This window comes from Oryctolagus cuniculus, chromosome 8, assembly GCF_051225735.1.
Source record: "Oryctolagus cuniculus isolate XC-2025 breed Fujian yellow rabbit chromosome 8, ASM5122573v1, whole genome shotgun sequence".
Classification (NCBI taxonomy): domain Eukaryota; kingdom Metazoa; phylum Chordata; class Mammalia; order Lagomorpha; family Leporidae; genus Oryctolagus; species Oryctolagus cuniculus.
The window spans coordinates 101,793,149-101,810,018 of NC_142874.1; the positions used below are offsets into that span (position 1 = coordinate 101,793,149).

The following is a 16,870-nucleotide window of genomic DNA, read 5'->3' on the forward strand; positions in this document are numbered from 1 at the left end:
AATATAAGAGCGGGAATAAGAGAGGGAAGAGATGTGCAATTTGGGACATGCTCAAGCTGACTTACCTCAAACGGTAGAGTTAGAAACATACCAGGGGATTCCAATTCAATCCCATCAAGGTGGCATGTACCAATGCCATCTCACTAGTCCCAGTGATCAATTTCTGTTCACAGTTGATCATAATGATAGGACTAAGAGCCAAAGGGAGCACATAAACAAGACTAGTGTCTGAAAATACTAGCTGATAGAATAAAAAAGGGAAAGAATGATCCAACATGGGAAGCGAGATACACAGCAGACCCATAGAATGGCAGATGTGCTAAACAGCACTCTGGCCTCAGAATCAGCCCTTAAGGCACGTGGATCTGGCTGAAAAGTCCATGAGAGTATTTTAGGCATGGAAAGCCAAAACACTCTGGCAAACAAACAAACAAACAAACAACCTAAATGAAAGATTTCCGTGAGTGAGATCCCCGTGGAAAGAACAGGTCATCAAAGAAGGAGGTACCTTTCTCTGAAGGGAGGAGAGAACCTCCACTTTGACCATGGCCTTGTCTAAATATGATCAGAGTCAGTGAACTCAGGGGGCTTCCATAGCCTTGGCAGCTCATGACAAGAGCCTAGGGTGATTACTGAGGCCATAAACAAGAGTGTCAATTTATTAAGTCAACAATAGGAGTCACTGTGCACTTACTCCCCATGTAGGATCTCTGTCCTTAATGTGTTGTTCAATGTAAATTAATGCTATAACTAGTACTCAAACAGTATTTTTCACTTTGTGTTACTATGTGGGTGCAAACTGTTGAAATCTTTACTTAATATATGCTAAACAGATCTTCTGTATATAAAGATAATTGAAAATGAATCTTGATGTGAATGGAAGGGGGAGGGAGAGGAAAATGGCATGGTTGCGGGTGGGAGGGAATTTATGGGGGGGAAGCCATTGTAATCCATAAGCTGTACTTTGGAAATTCATATTCATTAAATAAAAGTTAAAAAATGTAAAAAAAAAAATAAAAATCAACAAGAAAACTTTGAAAACAATACAAATACATGGAAATTAATCAACTTATCAATGGACAATTAATGGATCAAGGCAGATATCAAGAAGAAAATTTAAAACTTTCTTGAGATGAAAGAAAATGAAAACACAACATATCAAAACATATGGAACACATCAAAGGCAGTATTGTGGGAAATCTATAGTAATCAATGCCTGCCTCAAAAAAACTAGAAAGATCTCAAATAAACAACTTATTACTTTATTTCAAGGCACTAGAAAAGCAAGGTCAAATAAAATCCAAAATTGGAAAAAGGAAAGAAAGAATAAAACGCAAAGCACAAATAAATGACGTAGAGACTAAAAAACTTATACAAAAAATGAAATCAAGAGCTAGTTCTTTGAAAAAAATAAACAAAATTGGTAAACCCATGGCTAGAATAATCAAGAGACAATTCAAACACACAGAATTAGAGGTGAAAATGTAGACCATTACTACAACACCACAGAAACACAAATGATTGTTAAACATTACAACGAACAACTATATGGGGAAAAATGCAATAAACTAGAAGACAAGGTAAATTCTGAGACATACATATCTTATTCAGATTGAATCATGAGGAAATACAGCATCTGAAAAGACCAATAACAAGTAGCAAAATTGAATCAGTAATTTAAAAATCTCCCATTAGGGCCGGTGCTATGGTGCAGTGGGTTAATGCCCAGTCCTGAAGCACCAGCATCCCATACGGGTACCAGTTCGAGATCTGGATGCTCCACTTCTGATCCACTTATGGCCTGGGATAGCAGTAGAAGATTGCCCAAGTCCTTGGGCCACTTCACCCGCATTGGAGAGCTGGAAGAAGCTCCTGGCTCCTGGCTTTGGATCAGCACAGCTCTGGCCATTGAAGCCAACTGGGGAGTGAACCAACATATGGAAGACCTCTCTCTCTCTCTTTCTCTCTCTCTCTCTCTCTGCCTCTCCTTTCTCTTTATAACTCTGACTTTCAAATAAATAAATAAATCTTTTAAAAAAAATCTTCCATTAGATAATAGCCCAGGACCAGGTGAATTTTTACTGAAATCTACCAAACATTTAAAAAGGAAAAACACTGATCCTTAAATTACTTCAGAAAATTAAAGAGGAGGGAATTCTTCCAAACTTGTTTATGAGATCAGCATTAACCTTGGTATGAGAACCAAAGACACAACAAACAGAGAAAGCTACAGGCCGGTATGCTTGATAAACATAGGTGTAAAAATCCTCAACAAAAAACACTAGCAAATCAAGTCCAACAGCCCATTAACAAGATCTGTCACAATGATCAGGTGGGATTCATCCCTGGGATGCAAGTCTGGCTCAATATATGCAAGTCAATAAGTGACAATCATCCCACCAGCAGAATGAAGGCCATAAATCATACAATCATCTCAATAGAGGCAGAAAAGATATTTGATAAAACTCAACTTCCTTCATGATGTAAACTCCGACTAAATAAGGAATAGAAGTAATATACCTCAACATAATACAGGCCATATATAGCAAGGGAGGAAAATGAATGTTTTCTGAACCAAGACACAGATGTTCCTTTCATCACTCTTACTCAATTCAACTTACTATCTGTATTGTCAAACAACTGTTACACGTAATACTGGAGTTCCTAGCTAGAGCAGTTAGGCCAGAGAAAGAAACAAAAGGCATCAAAATTGAAAAGGAGGAAGTCAAACTGTTTGTTGATGACATGACCTTAAATATAGGAAAATACAAAGACTCCACCAAAAAGCTGTTAGAACTAATAAACAAATCCAGCAAAGTTGGAAGACACAAAGTCAATGTGCAAAAATCTGGAGCATGGGTGCACACCAATAGGGAAACAGCTGAAAAAGGAATCAAGAACACAAACTCATTTCCAACAGCCATAATAAAGTAAAATAAAATACATGTGAATATTTTTAACCCAAGAGGTCAAAGAGCTCTTCAATGAAAATTATAAATCACTAATGAAAGAACTTGAAGAGGACACAAACACAGGGAAAGACACCCTGTGCTCATGGATTGGAAGAACCATTATCATTAAAATGTGCATATTACCCAAAGTGATTTAGAGATTTAATGATACCACTACCAACGTGCTAATGACATTTTTCACAGAGGTAGACAAAGCACTACTAAAATTTGTAATGAACCATAAATGATCCTGAAATAGTCAAAACAATTTTATGCAAAAACAAAACAAAACAAACAAACAAAAATCCTCAGGAGGCATTACAATCTGATAATTAAGCATTTTACAAATCTACAGTAATTACATGATATTGACAAAAAAAACAGATCCATAATCCAGTGGAACATAAAAGAGACCCTAGAAGTAAACCCATTCATCTGATATTTGACAACTGATCTTTGACAAAGCTGCTAAGAACATGCATTAGGAAAAAATAGTGTTTGTAATAAATGTGAAACATGCAGCTTTGAGACATAAGAAGAAAACAGAGAATAGGACACTGGAATTGGCAAGGATTTTCTGGATGAGATACCAAGGGCACAGGAAATAAAAGCAAAACCAGATAAAGGGGATTTCATCAAACTAGAGAGCTCTTGCACAGCAAAGCAACTAACAGAGAAGATAGACAACCTAGAAAGTGGAAGAAAATCTTTGCAAACTCTCCATCTGACAAGGGGATATATCCAGAATATATAAAGAACTCAAACAATTCAATAGTGAAAGGAAGGAAGGGAGGGAGGGAGGGAGGACAAAACAATCCAAGCACAAATGGGCAATATCTCTAACTAAGTATTTCTCAAAGGAAAACAACTGAGCAACAAGTACATGAATATACGGTCATTAGCACTAATCTTCAGAGAAATTCAATCAAAATCACAATGCAATATAATTTCACTACATTAAGTTGGGTTATTATCAAAAAGACCAAGAACAATACATGTTAGCTGTTGGTGGGAATGCAATTTAGTACAGCCATTGTGAAAGTATATGGAGGTTCTTCAGAATCTAAAATACGGAACTACTCCAGCAATACCATTTCTGGGTATATATCCAAGGGAAATGAAATCTATCTATCAAAGAGACACTTGCACTCTTATGTTTATTGTAGCACTCTTTAAGAAACCACCAAAATGACCACTCATTGATCAAGAAAATGTGGTACATAGACCCCATGGAATAAAAAGTGGTGAAGTGTTATCACTTGCAAAAACTGGATGGAGCTGCAGGTCATTATGTTAAGTCATGGAAGCCAAGCATAGAAAAACAAATATCATGGATGTGGGCTCCAAATAAATAAGTGAGCTCATAAAAGTTAAAAATATTAGTGTGGGAGCCAATATTGTGGTGCAGCAGGTTGAGCTGCCACTTGAGATGCCAGATCCCATATCAGGGTGCTGGCTCCAGTCAGAGCTGCTCCGCTTCTGAGTCCGCTCCCGGCTAATGTGCCTGGGAAGGCAGGGATGGCGGTCATGGATGTTCCTATGCATCTCACAGCCTACATCCTGGCCCAGGCCTCTTCCATGTAGGAGCATTATCCTCTTCACTGGCGGTGTTTCATCGACTGTTCGGAACCAAAGGCAATTACAGATGGATTCTCCACTTAGCCACCACAGGGTATTCTGATATTGTTACACGCTGTCACCTTCCTCCTGGAATAAAGCTTAGAACTTTGATATGGCTTACCCAACACTTGAGGATCTTACCCCCTGTGTACCCCTCTAAGTTAATGAAGAATCATGTCCGTGTTCTCTCTATTCTACCTCCCTTGGTTTTCTTTCAGACTTTTAAACGTGCCAAGCTCTCTTTCCTTCAACCCAGCTAACATTCTTCTTTCCTAGCATGAAAGTGTCTTCCTTCCTCATTTCTAGAATATTCTTCCCTTTCCTTTCATGGCTACTGCCTACTTATCCTGAACAAATTCAAGTATCTTGTAAATCTTAGACCCCAGGAGGTCTACCAGTAGCATATTTCTAGAGCAGGCGGTGTTTCCTCTTTTGTAGAGCTGATCACATTTGTAATTATTTTTGATATTTCTATTTTTCTTCCTTATTCTGTGATGTCACAGTATAGCATATGGCATTAGTATGCAATGAATATTTTTGAATATGTAAATTAAAATACAAAATTGAAATAATTTTAATATTTGTAATATTCTTTAAGATATTAATATAATTGAAAAATGAAATTAAAAATAAGCTTATTTTGGTACAAAATATTAAAATCCATGTGCAGTTTTCAGTTGAACTTTTTGCAATCTCCCTGTATCTTTTAGCTGTCAATATATATCTGTATGAGAAAAACATATCAGTACTTAAAGATATGGGATACTACACAAACACAGATGTTTTTTATTTTCTCACATTCAGTTTTGAATAAAATTATACCATAGGAATTAACAGAAATTAAAGTCAATTTGGAAATATCTGATTTAAAAATGTACAGAATAAACATTCGCTTGCTCATTCAGAATCCATAGGAAGTGGTCACTGGTTTTACATGTAATCACATTTTGAATATAATCTTTTTCCCAGTTTTTTTTATTAAACAAAAAATTGTAGGTATTCTTTCTAAAACACAGATGTGATTTTATCCAAAAATTCTTTAGTATCATTTACAAACAAAATGAATTCTTTTCCTCAATCTCTTTGCAGTCCAAACAATTCTCTCATGTATTCTTTGCACTCTAGAAAATTAAACAACTTTAGTTACTGTATCTATGATTTCTTCCGATAGATACCTTAGTTAGAGCACACTCACCACCCGAAATCTCCTCCTCCCATGGATTTACATACCTCAAGCATGCTAGTTCTCTTATTTCCATTTAGATACTATCAGCTCCATGCAAATGTTTACTAGTCTATTCTCTGTTTTTAAGTCAGGTTACCCAGGAAACCGCTCTGAGGAGGATATTTGCTTGTATTCAAGAGGTTTACTTGATATGCTCCTAAGAGCACCTGCTAGGGAGTCAGGGAGGCTGGGGCAGAGAGGGAGGGGGAGGGGAAATTGTGATGAAAACACAACAGCGGTTCAAGGGACCCAGTGGGGCAGGCTGTTGTCACAATGATCTTTCAGACTTTTTTTCAAATTGAGGGACAACATACGGATCTCTTTAGTTCTACAGTGGCCATTAATTTGGTACAAGATGCTTCTAGGAAGCCAGTGAGCAATTTTCTTCTGTCCATGGCAATCCTGAGCAGAGGTTCAGCTGTTGGGCTGTGCACCCTCATAAAGAATGAGGGCCTTAACATCAGGCATTTTTCTGAGTGTCTAACACAGCATATTACACTCTTCTCTGATTCCACAGAATCCTATTTTTATCACATTTAGGGGCCTTACGTTATCTCTCAGATAACAGCTTTTTGTGTATGTAGTCAATATTCACTACTATGCTGCAAATTTCTATTTTGAGTAAAACCATAAAAGAGTTTACACAATGCATTCCACAAATAAGCCTTTGAAAAAAATCCTTTAGAAGAGCAATAATAAATTAATGAATGAAGTATACTATTGAAAATTATTTCAAAATTAAGACTATTAGTGCAAAAAAATAATGGAAAAACAAATTTTGTTTAAACATAGAACAATTCTTCAAATAAAAATAGGCTGTCCATGTTGCGTGAGCATGACACTATTACCCAATGTAATAAAGTATATTAGCAGTGGTTAAGTTGACTTCTAAATGAAGCACAACATATCAAAAAATGTGGGCACAGCCAAAGCAGTATTAACAGGAAAGTTTGTAGCAAGTAATGACTACATCAAGAAATTGGAAAGGTATCAAATAAATGATCTAACAATGCATCATAAGGATCTAAAAAAACAAGAACAAGCCAAATCAAAATTAGTAGGAGGAAAGAAATAATTAAAGTTAGAAAAGAAATAAACATTAAAACAAAAAAAAAGATATAAAAGATCTGTGAAATGAAGTGCTTTTACTTTTGAAAAAATAAATAAAATTGACATACTATTGGTTCAACTAACCAAACAAAAACAGGAAAAAAGCCCAAATGAATAAAATCAGAGATGATAAAGTAGATGTTACAATGGATACCACAGAAATATAAAAGATTCATCAGGAATGAATAGAATTAGCTATATGTGAACAAATTGGAAAACCTAGAAAAAAAATGGATAAGTTTCATGACACACACAATTTACTGAAATACACTCATGAAGACATAGAAAACCTAAATAGACCAATAACCAAAACAGAGATTGAATCAGTAATAATGACCCTCCCAAAAAAGAATACCCAAGGATTTCACGGCTTCACTGCTGAATTCCTCCAAACTGTTAAAAAAGAAATAATTGCAATTCTTCTCAAACTATTCAAAACAATGGAAATGGAGGGAATCCTTCCCAAACTCCTTCCATGAAGCCAGCATAACCTTAATTCCAAAACCAGAAAAAAGATACAACAGAGAGAGAACTACAGACCATTATCTCTGATGAATAGATATGCAAAAACCCTCAACAGCATATCAGAAAGATCATTCATCCAGACCAAATGAGATTTACTCCTAGAGTGATGGTTCAACATACACAAATCAATACATGTGATACATCACATTGACAGACTGGAGAATAAAAACCATATGATTATCTCAATAGATACAGAGAAAGCATTTCATAAAATAGAGCATCCTCATGATTTAAAATACCTTAAGCAAACTGGTTATAAAAGGAACATTTCTCAACACAATTAAAGCATGTATGACAAACCCACAGCTAGCATCAAATTGAATGGGGGAAAAGTGGGAAGTATTTCTACTAAGATCTGGAAACAGCCAAAGATGCCCACTCTCACCATTACTATTCAATACAGTTCTGGAAGTTTTAACCAGAGTCATTAGATAAGAAAAGAAAATCAAATGAAGGAAATCAAATTATCCTTGATTGCAGGTGATATGATCCTAATGATTACTGGAACTATTAACAAAGTTTGGCAAAGTTGAAGGATATAAAACCAACACACCACAACCAATAGCATTTTTTTTTTTTTGACAGGCAGAGTGGACAGTGAGAGAGAGAGAGAGACAGAAAGAAAGGTCTTCCTTTTGCCGTTGGTTCACACTCCAATGCCCACCGCAGGGCCCAAGCACTTGGGCCATCCTCCACTGTACTCTGGGCCATAGCAGAGAGCTGGCCTGGAAGAGGGGCAACCGGGACAGAATCCAGCACCCCGACTTGGACTAGAACCCGGTGTGCGGGTGCTGCAGGCGGAGGATTAGCCTATTGAGCCACACACCCACTGAACCAATACCATTTGTATACACAAACAATGCCATGGCTGAGAAAGAACTTGTATGTTCAGTCCCATTCACAATAGTTACAAAAAATTTAAATATCTTGGGACAAATTTAATCAAGGCTGTGAAAGATCTGTACAATTAAAATTATGAAATATTAAGGAAAGAAATGAAAAAAGACACATAAAAAATGGAAAAACTGTCCAGGTTCATAGATTAGAAGAATTATTATAATCATTATGTCCATACTACCCAAAGCAATTTGCAGGTTCAATATATACCAAAGAAAACAACAGACAATCTTCTCAGATTTGGAAAAAAAATTACCCTAAAATGCATATGGAATCACAAGAGACCCCAAATAACTAAAGTAACCCTAAACAATAAAATAAAACTGGAGGCATAACAATATCAGATTTCAAGGTTATTAGCAGGTGATTACAATCAAAACAGCCTGGTAATGGCCCAAAAATAGACATGTGAGCCAATGGAACAGATTAGAGACTCCAGAAATTAATCCACGCATCTACAACCAACCAATATTTGATGAAGGAGCTAAAATCAATCCCTGGAGTAAAGATGATCTCTTCAACAAATAGCTTTGGGAAAATTGGATCTCTGCATGCAGAAATATGAAACAAATGCCCTAACTTACAACCTATATAAAAATAAACTCACAAGCCATCGGATATATAAATCTAAGACCTGAAAGTATCAAGTTATAAGAGGAAGCATAGGTTAAGCACTGTAAGACATTAGCATAGGCAGAGACTTCTTGGATAAGACCCCAGAAGCACAGGTAATTAAGGGAAAAATAGACAAACAAGGTTCCATTAATTCAATAAGTTTTTTCACAGCAAAGGAAACACTCAAGAAAGTAAAGAAGCAATTGACAGAATGGGAGAAAATATTTGCAAGCTCTACATCTGATAAAGGATTAATATCCAGGATATATTAGATGAAGAAACTCAACAACAACAAAACAAACAATCCAGTTAAGAAATGAGCAAAGAACTTGAACAGGCATTTTTCAAAGGATGAAATACAAATGGCCAACAAACACATGGAAAGATGTTCACAATAACTGGCCATTAGGATAATGCCAATAAAAACCACAATGAGATTTCACCACACCCAGTTAGAATGGCCATCACCCAAATATTAAAAAAATAATAAATGCTAATGAGCATCTGGAAAAGAGGTATCCTAACACATCATTGGTGGGAATTAGAACTCTAGTGCCATTATGGAAGGCAGTCTGGAGATTTATCAGAAATTTGAAAATAGATCTACCATATGACCCAGCAATTCCACTCCTGGGAATTTACTCAAATGAAATGAATTCAGCATGAATGTAATGATGAAAGTGTTGTCTGTATATTGAGCCAATAGCACTCAAAACACAGTAGGTAATATATGGAATCAACCTAGGTGTCCATCAACTCAGCCATGAAGAAGAATGAAATCCTGTCTTCTGCAACAAAATGGATGCAATTGGATACTATTATCAGTCAATCCCCAAAAGACAAATATTATGTTTTTCCTGATTTGTGTAACTAACATACAGAGTACAATAAAAATGTAATGCATATGAGTGAAATTGACATTTTGAGATTTGATTATTGATAGTGCTTGTCTATGCTCTTAAAGAAGAGTGGTATTTTTTTTACTTACTACTTGTTTAATTATTTAGTGAATAGTTAATCTTGTAATTATAAAGAAAACTGAAAGTATGTCATTGTAAAATTAAAAAAAATAAGAAAAGAAGGAAGATGGAGTATAGAAGCAGGGAAGGGCCTAGGTGGGGTGGGAAGTATTATTATGCTCTTAAAACTGTATATATGACATTCACGAAATCTATTCACCTTCTAAAAATTTAAAACTTATTTAAAAATAAATCAATGCAAGAGGGAACCATTTTTCAAATTGTGGTTCTGAAAATGCACTGGGGTTAGATTCATCTGCAAAGAGCTTCTCGCACTCCCTTCTAGAGCACTCTACTTTTATTGACTTGACTTATGCAATTACAAACTTGGTAAGCTTCTGCAAAGTATAAACATCAAATAAGATTCTACAATATTAAAACTCCTTCCCCCAAACACACATATTGCAATTAAATGTAACTTCTAATAATAAATTCAAAATTACAAAAGACACCATCTTGAATCTTAGATGATGTTTATATGACACTAATCATGGTGTTCATTCCTGTGGCTTCTCAGTCTGTGTGTTTTCTTTAGCCAAATAGTTGTGACAGCATGAATAAAAACCACTGTTATGCAGAATGAAAAGGAAGTGGTATGGTACTTAGAACACACAACTAGAAATCAAAGAAACTTGGTATTTAAAATTCATTAACTGGCTAAACCTTAGTAAGCTACTTCATTTTCTTAAGGTTCAGTTTTCTACATCTTAAAATCAGGAAAAATAGTTTAAATCAACTTTATTGTACCTTGGCATTCTAAAATTCTATGAGCTATTAATAAATACTTTAAGTACAAAAAATCACAAAACTTCTAAATAGAAAACATTTTCTTCTTAAAATTCAAAAACATTTATCTTTTCAAATATAAACTTAATAGAATAATACTTGTGGCATTCTTATTAAAACAAGATGATATTTGTTCCTAAAATTACATACCAGATTACAAGTGTAAGCTAATATGATAGCAAAGAAAAGTTTTAAATTTTAATGACATACACCATTAGAATTGAAGTGATAACACTGATTTGATTCAAGGAAGATATCAATGTCTACAAGATACACAATGTCTACACAAGAGAATAAGATATAAAGAAAGAAATGAGAATCAGTAATTAAATTTCAAAAGTTGATCAGATCAGTAAAGTTTATTAAACAATAATTTCATTTTATATTCAAAATAACTATTTTGGAAACATTCCCATTTATGATGGTATGGGTATATTAGTGCAAATATACACACATACATACACATAGAATACTATAAGATTTTAGGCATGAAGGATCAGTATTGTGGTGCAGAGAGTTTAATCCCTGCTTATGGAACCAGTATCCCAAATCAAAGTACATACTTGTGACCCAGCTGCTGGGCTTCCAGTTCAGCTTCCTGCTAATGCACCCAGAAAGGCAGTGGATAATGACCCGAGACTTGAGTTTCTTCCACCTATGTGGGCAATCAGGATAGGGTTCCTGGCTCTTGGCTTCAGTGTAGGGTAACAATGGCTACTGCAGCCATTTGCTGGGTCAATCAGCAGATAGAAGACTCTCTCTCTCTCTCTCTCTTTTCCTCCTCCCCTCCCTCCCTCTCTTTCTCTTTGCCCTTCAAATGGTTTAAAAATTAAATATTTTTTTAAAAAATAGGAATGAATACAATGGAAATATATATGAAGAACACCACCATAAATATTTAAGGAGAGATATCAAAAGATGGTGATATGGATGGATACCAGGCCATAGATGAGAAGACTGAATATTTAAAAGTTATAATCTCTTGCTGGCGCTGCGGCTCACTAGGCTAATCTTCCACCTGCGGTACCAGCACCCAGGGTTTCTAGTCCCGGTTGGGGCGCCGGATTCTGTCCCGGTTGCTCCTCTTCCAGTCCAGCTCTCTGCTGTGGCCCAGGAGTGCAGTGGAGGATGGCTCAGGTCCTTGTGCCCTGCACCCATATGGGAGACAAGGAGGAAGCACCTAGCTCCTGGCTTCGGATCTGCACAGTGTGCCGGCAGTGGCGGCCACTGAGGGGTGAACCAATGGAAAAAAGGAAGACCTTTCTCTCCGTCTCTCTCTCTCGCTAACTCTGCCCATCGAAAAAAAAGTTAGAATCTCTCAAAAATCATCTAAGATTCATGAAAATAACAGTGGCATGGAGGTATTGATCATAACCAGGAAAAATAAATATTGAGAATTAATCTCTAATTCTTTAAAATGAAAAACAAATGGAGAGGCATTTGTTCCACTAATTCATACAATGAAGTGTAAGGCTGCAGCAGAGTATCTGAGAAACAGCCACCTCCCCTATACTGGACATTTCCGTGACTTATGTCAACTGAGTTATGTTTAAGCTCACTTGTATCATCCCCATAACGAGGATAATAGTGGATTTGTGGAAAGAAACTAGTTTTTATTCTTACTCATAAAATTTGTAAGAGCAGGCCCTTCATATGGCCATGTTGTGTTTACCTGAATGCAATTAAGAATTTATCACTAGAATGTCCCCTGGTAACAAAGAGCCCGACCGCATTTCTGATGCTTTCCTGCAGACTTCTTAGACATTCCCTTTCCCCTTTGGGGTCGCTCGGAAAAGCTGATTAAGAAAATCTACCATGCACCTCCGTATTTGACTCCCTAGGGAAATTGAAGTTTTTAAAATCTCCAATCTACATTGGCGGGGCTTTCTTCTAGCCCCACCTTCTCCCAGCAGGCAGGTCCAGCTCACTCCTTCTCCCTTGCCCAAAGTAGCCTGGATCTGCCTGGGCTTGCTCTGTTCTCCCCAGAGTTGCTGTGGGTGCTAAGCTTCCTCTCACCCCTGGAGTGTGGACTATCAGCGGCCTCCACATCTGAAGAGGATGACCCAAAGTACTCATGTGGGGCAAAAGGCAACATGACTGGAAAAAACTCCACAACTCCATGTTTCAGGACAGTTTAAACTGTGAAGCGAAAAATAAAGAAAGTGAACATTCTCAGTCGTTTATATCTCATCCAAATGTGGTCTCTGGGTGTACATTTACTAACTGGGTATACTCCTTTAAATAATGACACTGGGAAAGACACTTTACAGGGACAAATATGCAAATAGTCCCCCAAAGAAAATTCCATAATCCCTGTATTAAATCTTTATTTGATTTTTAGAAGGTATATTTATCAACTTGAAAAGCAGAGTGGCAATGAGAGAGGGAGAAACAGAGACAGACTGATTCACTACCCAAATGGCCACCAGAACCAGGTTTGGGCCAGACTGAAGTCAGGACCCAATCCTGCTCTCCCACATGGATGACAGGAGCCCTGGCATTTGGGGCATCACTCACTGCCCTGCAAGGTGCATTACCAGGAAGCTGGGTCAGAAGCAGAGCACTGGTACTCCATATGGGATGCTGGTGTTGCGAGTGTGGGTTTAACCCACTGTGCCCCAGTGACAGTCCTGTTTTGATTATCAGTTTCCTAACAGTAACATTTTATGTACTGAGTTGCAACATGAGAAATGCCTTATATTCTGTTGTCTCTCCTTCCTTCCCACTAACACTTTCACTAAAAAAGTGTTTCCTAAGCAACCTCCTAAACCATTGTCTTGTGTTTGTGAGAAAGCTGCAGAGAATGATTATATTCAGGCTCCCACACCCTGGCCAAACCATGAATTAATAAATTGGCAGCATCAGAATCATGTTCAACAACCTCCCGTGGATTCATACCTGCCAGCTCTCCACAAAGATAGGCTGGGAAATTTTGGCAACACTTTGAGTTTTTATTGGACATTCATCTCTCGGCTGAAAAATGCTGCTCTGCCAATATACTCAATACATTTAATTTCTCCAGTATACTTCTGTTAATAGGAACCTAAATTCTCAGTAGAGCAGCTCTTTTGCAAAGAGGAAACAGCACCGAGAGAAAAATCCAGGCTATATTACAGCTGAAATAGTTCTTTACTTTCTGGTTTGTGTGTGTGTGTGTGTGTGTGTGTGCATTCACTTCACTTCTAAGGTTCACTTTCTTGATTTTTCTCTGACTTTCCAAGTCCATTCATATCTCCATTAACTAGCTATTTTTCTTTTTGTTTCAGGAGAAAAAGGCAAACCTATGCAGAATGAAAAAGGATGGGCAAAATAAAGAATGTAAACCCAAGTGGCTGTCTCCTTTGTGTAAATGGTACAGGAGACATTTGTTTGCTTCATTTATCATTTCATTTTAAATCCAAGAAGCTGTGCAAGACAAACGGAAAATGTCAGCATGGATGACATGACGAAGAGGCTAATAAACCACAGAACACTTAGACTACAGGGAAGAGCTCAATAACAGGAACTGCCTTCTGGGAATGGACCAGGGAGCTCCGCCAAGCAGGCCGCAGCCAGGCTAAGCAACCCCTTGCCAGTGGAGAAGAATGCAATCAAGTACCCCAAATAGTTCACAGGTGCTGCACTGCATTTGCTGTTCATAGGCCATATCTCTGTCCTAAGACGGATTAAAGGTCACCACATCCAAAGCCTTACCATGGATCATCTAAATGAAAAACCAGGAAGTCTGCTGGAAATTTGCTCAGTTGCTAGTGTGGTTAAAAGAAAAATTAATGCACAATTTTATGTACTTTGTTACAGCAACACAATAATTTGAGAAATTCTAACCCTAATGATGTAGCCAGGGCAATTTAAAAGATCTCGACCATCAATTTTTACTTGCATAGAATTCCTTTATAAATAAATAAGGCCTCCCTTTGTTCGTATGTTGGTGACTCTCTGACGTTTCTCATTTTTGTTTCCCTGTCACACTATTTTCTGCTTTGAATTAGCCAGATGAGTGAGAAAAAAGCAATCCTTCTAAAAGACTTGTTTACAGGAAAGTTAGCAAGGGTGAAACACGGCTCTGAGGTTACCTTCTTAATGGTTTCCAGCATGGAGCGCCCTCCCTGCCAGGGCTTCGAGTTCTTTCTGATACAGGACAAACTTGCCATGCTGTGCCATTTTCGGTCCTCTAGCTTCTTATGAAACGCGTTAGCAAGCAGCAGCACCGTGTCATATATGTAAAGGTTTGAAATCTGAAAAGACATTAGGGAGCGATTGTTAGAGTCATGGATGCCAACCACCAAGAATACGAAAACCATCAGTGAAGCCGCTTCTGTGCACGTCATAGATGAGTGGTTGACTAGGTGATTTCTTAAGCAGAAGGTTTCTTTCTTTCCTTTTCCTGGCAACTTTGCTATTGAATATGAAGTCTTGTCTGACTGTATGCCTCAATTGCTTTTTCAGCTTATTTAGGTATGAAAGAGAAGATAAAAAAAGGGAGAGAGAGAGAAGTTTTGACAGAGCAAGGCTGTTAATGTCAGACCTTAGAAAATCACTGGCCCTTATTTCTTTCTGAAGAGGTAGAATTCTAGAGGTTTTAGATTAGAAGGGCAAACTGAATAATACATTTTTGAATATGTCAAGTTTTTGCATATTAGTTATTCAGTGGAGAAACCTCAATTTGATCATATATATAAGGTGAGCGCCATGGTACAAAAAAGCAGCAGCTAGCTGTGTATATATTTGTGTCACTGGGGATGTTGTCATGACCAAAGGAAAGAGACCAACCAGAGCCATTCATAAATATCACAATGATCAAGGATCTGTATGAAAGTATGCTGATATACACAGGCACTGCAATTCATTGACTGGCAAATATTATCAATTGTTAACTCTTTGAGAATGTGGGTTTCCATTAGTACTTTTTTCTTCTGTAGCAAGCGTGTCATGATCTTCTTTCTATATGGATTGAAAGTTGATTTATAACCAATATTTGCAATTATGTCCTGCCAGCATGACTGTCCGTGTTGTCAATAAGTTATCAGAGAAATTAAAAGTTATTCAAAAACATCGACACCAAAAGGGATCCTAGGTTGATTAAAGTTGTAAAATGCTTATTATTACCTCAGATTTTATATCACAATATCATATTAAAACTGGAGGAATCAATGTAGTAATGCAAATCAGTTTCATCTTAAAACATTTTTTTCTGAGGTTTTAAAAAGTCCCTTGTTTTCATAATTTTTCCTAAAAACACAGGCGGAAAAACACTGTATAGATAGTCCTTTGGGTATAATTAATCATGAAGAAAACTTACGAAACAGACTGCTTACAACACAGAATAGATCTAGGCTTTAACTACTGTGATGATTAGTTTAATGCTATGCACAGCTGTTAATAAGTGCTTCCTAGCAGTGTTATGTGTATTTTTTCACATCCTAGGAAAATTTTAACCATTTCTGTTTGTTGAGCAATATTTTCTAATACTTTCAGAAAGTAGGTTTTCTTTGAGGAGACATGGAACACTCACATATTTCAGACATTCAAGTTTGTTCCTTAAATGGAAACACCCCCCCCACCCCGGCCCCGCACACTCCACCCAGATAATTACAGAGGGGATAGGAAGATAATGACTGAAACATGCTACAAATGGAGTGTGAGACTTGAAATTAATAGTAGCCCATGAATCAAAATTCAAGTCAGAATCAGACTGTGAAGACCAATAGAAAGATGTAGAAGCAGCATGAAGGATGAGTAGGCTGTATCCCACAACCCAGGGAAAACGCCTGGACAGAGTCCACATAATGATCTGCTATGGGGTGGACCTTGTGCCAGCACAGATGAAGACCCTGTTCGGGCTGCCCGCACCTCGTATCAGAGTGCTGGTTTAAGTTCCAGCTGCTCTGCTTCTGATTCAGCTCCCTGCTAGTTTTTCCTCGGAGGCAGCAGATGATGGCTCAAGTGCTTGGGCCCCTGTCACCCCTGTGGGAAACCCTGGCTTTAACCTGGCCCATCCCTGGCTGTTGAATGTGCAGACAGAAGATATTTCTCTCTCTCTCTCTCTCTCTCTCTCTCTCTCCCCTCCACTTTCCTCTCTGTCACTCTGCCTTTCAGGATATGAAAATAAATAAACAGTTTTT

The 16,870-nt window shown here is 37.4% G+C and overlaps 1 protein-coding gene across 3 annotated transcripts in view; it reads right to left on the reverse strand.

Moving 5' to 3' along the window:
• The window catches only part of GRID2 (glutamate ionotropic receptor delta type subunit 2), a 1,603,946-nt gene that overhangs the window by 623,071 nt on the left and 964,005 nt on the right, over positions 1–16,870 (reverse strand). For all 3 annotated transcript variants that reach the window (XM_051819557.3, XM_051819556.3, XM_002716957.6), the window contains exon 7: positions 14,822–14,983. In XM_051819557.3, coding sequence (XP_051675517.1) covers positions 14,822–14,983 — 162 coding nt within the window. The remainder of the gene's footprint in view (positions 1–14,821; positions 14,984–16,870) is intronic.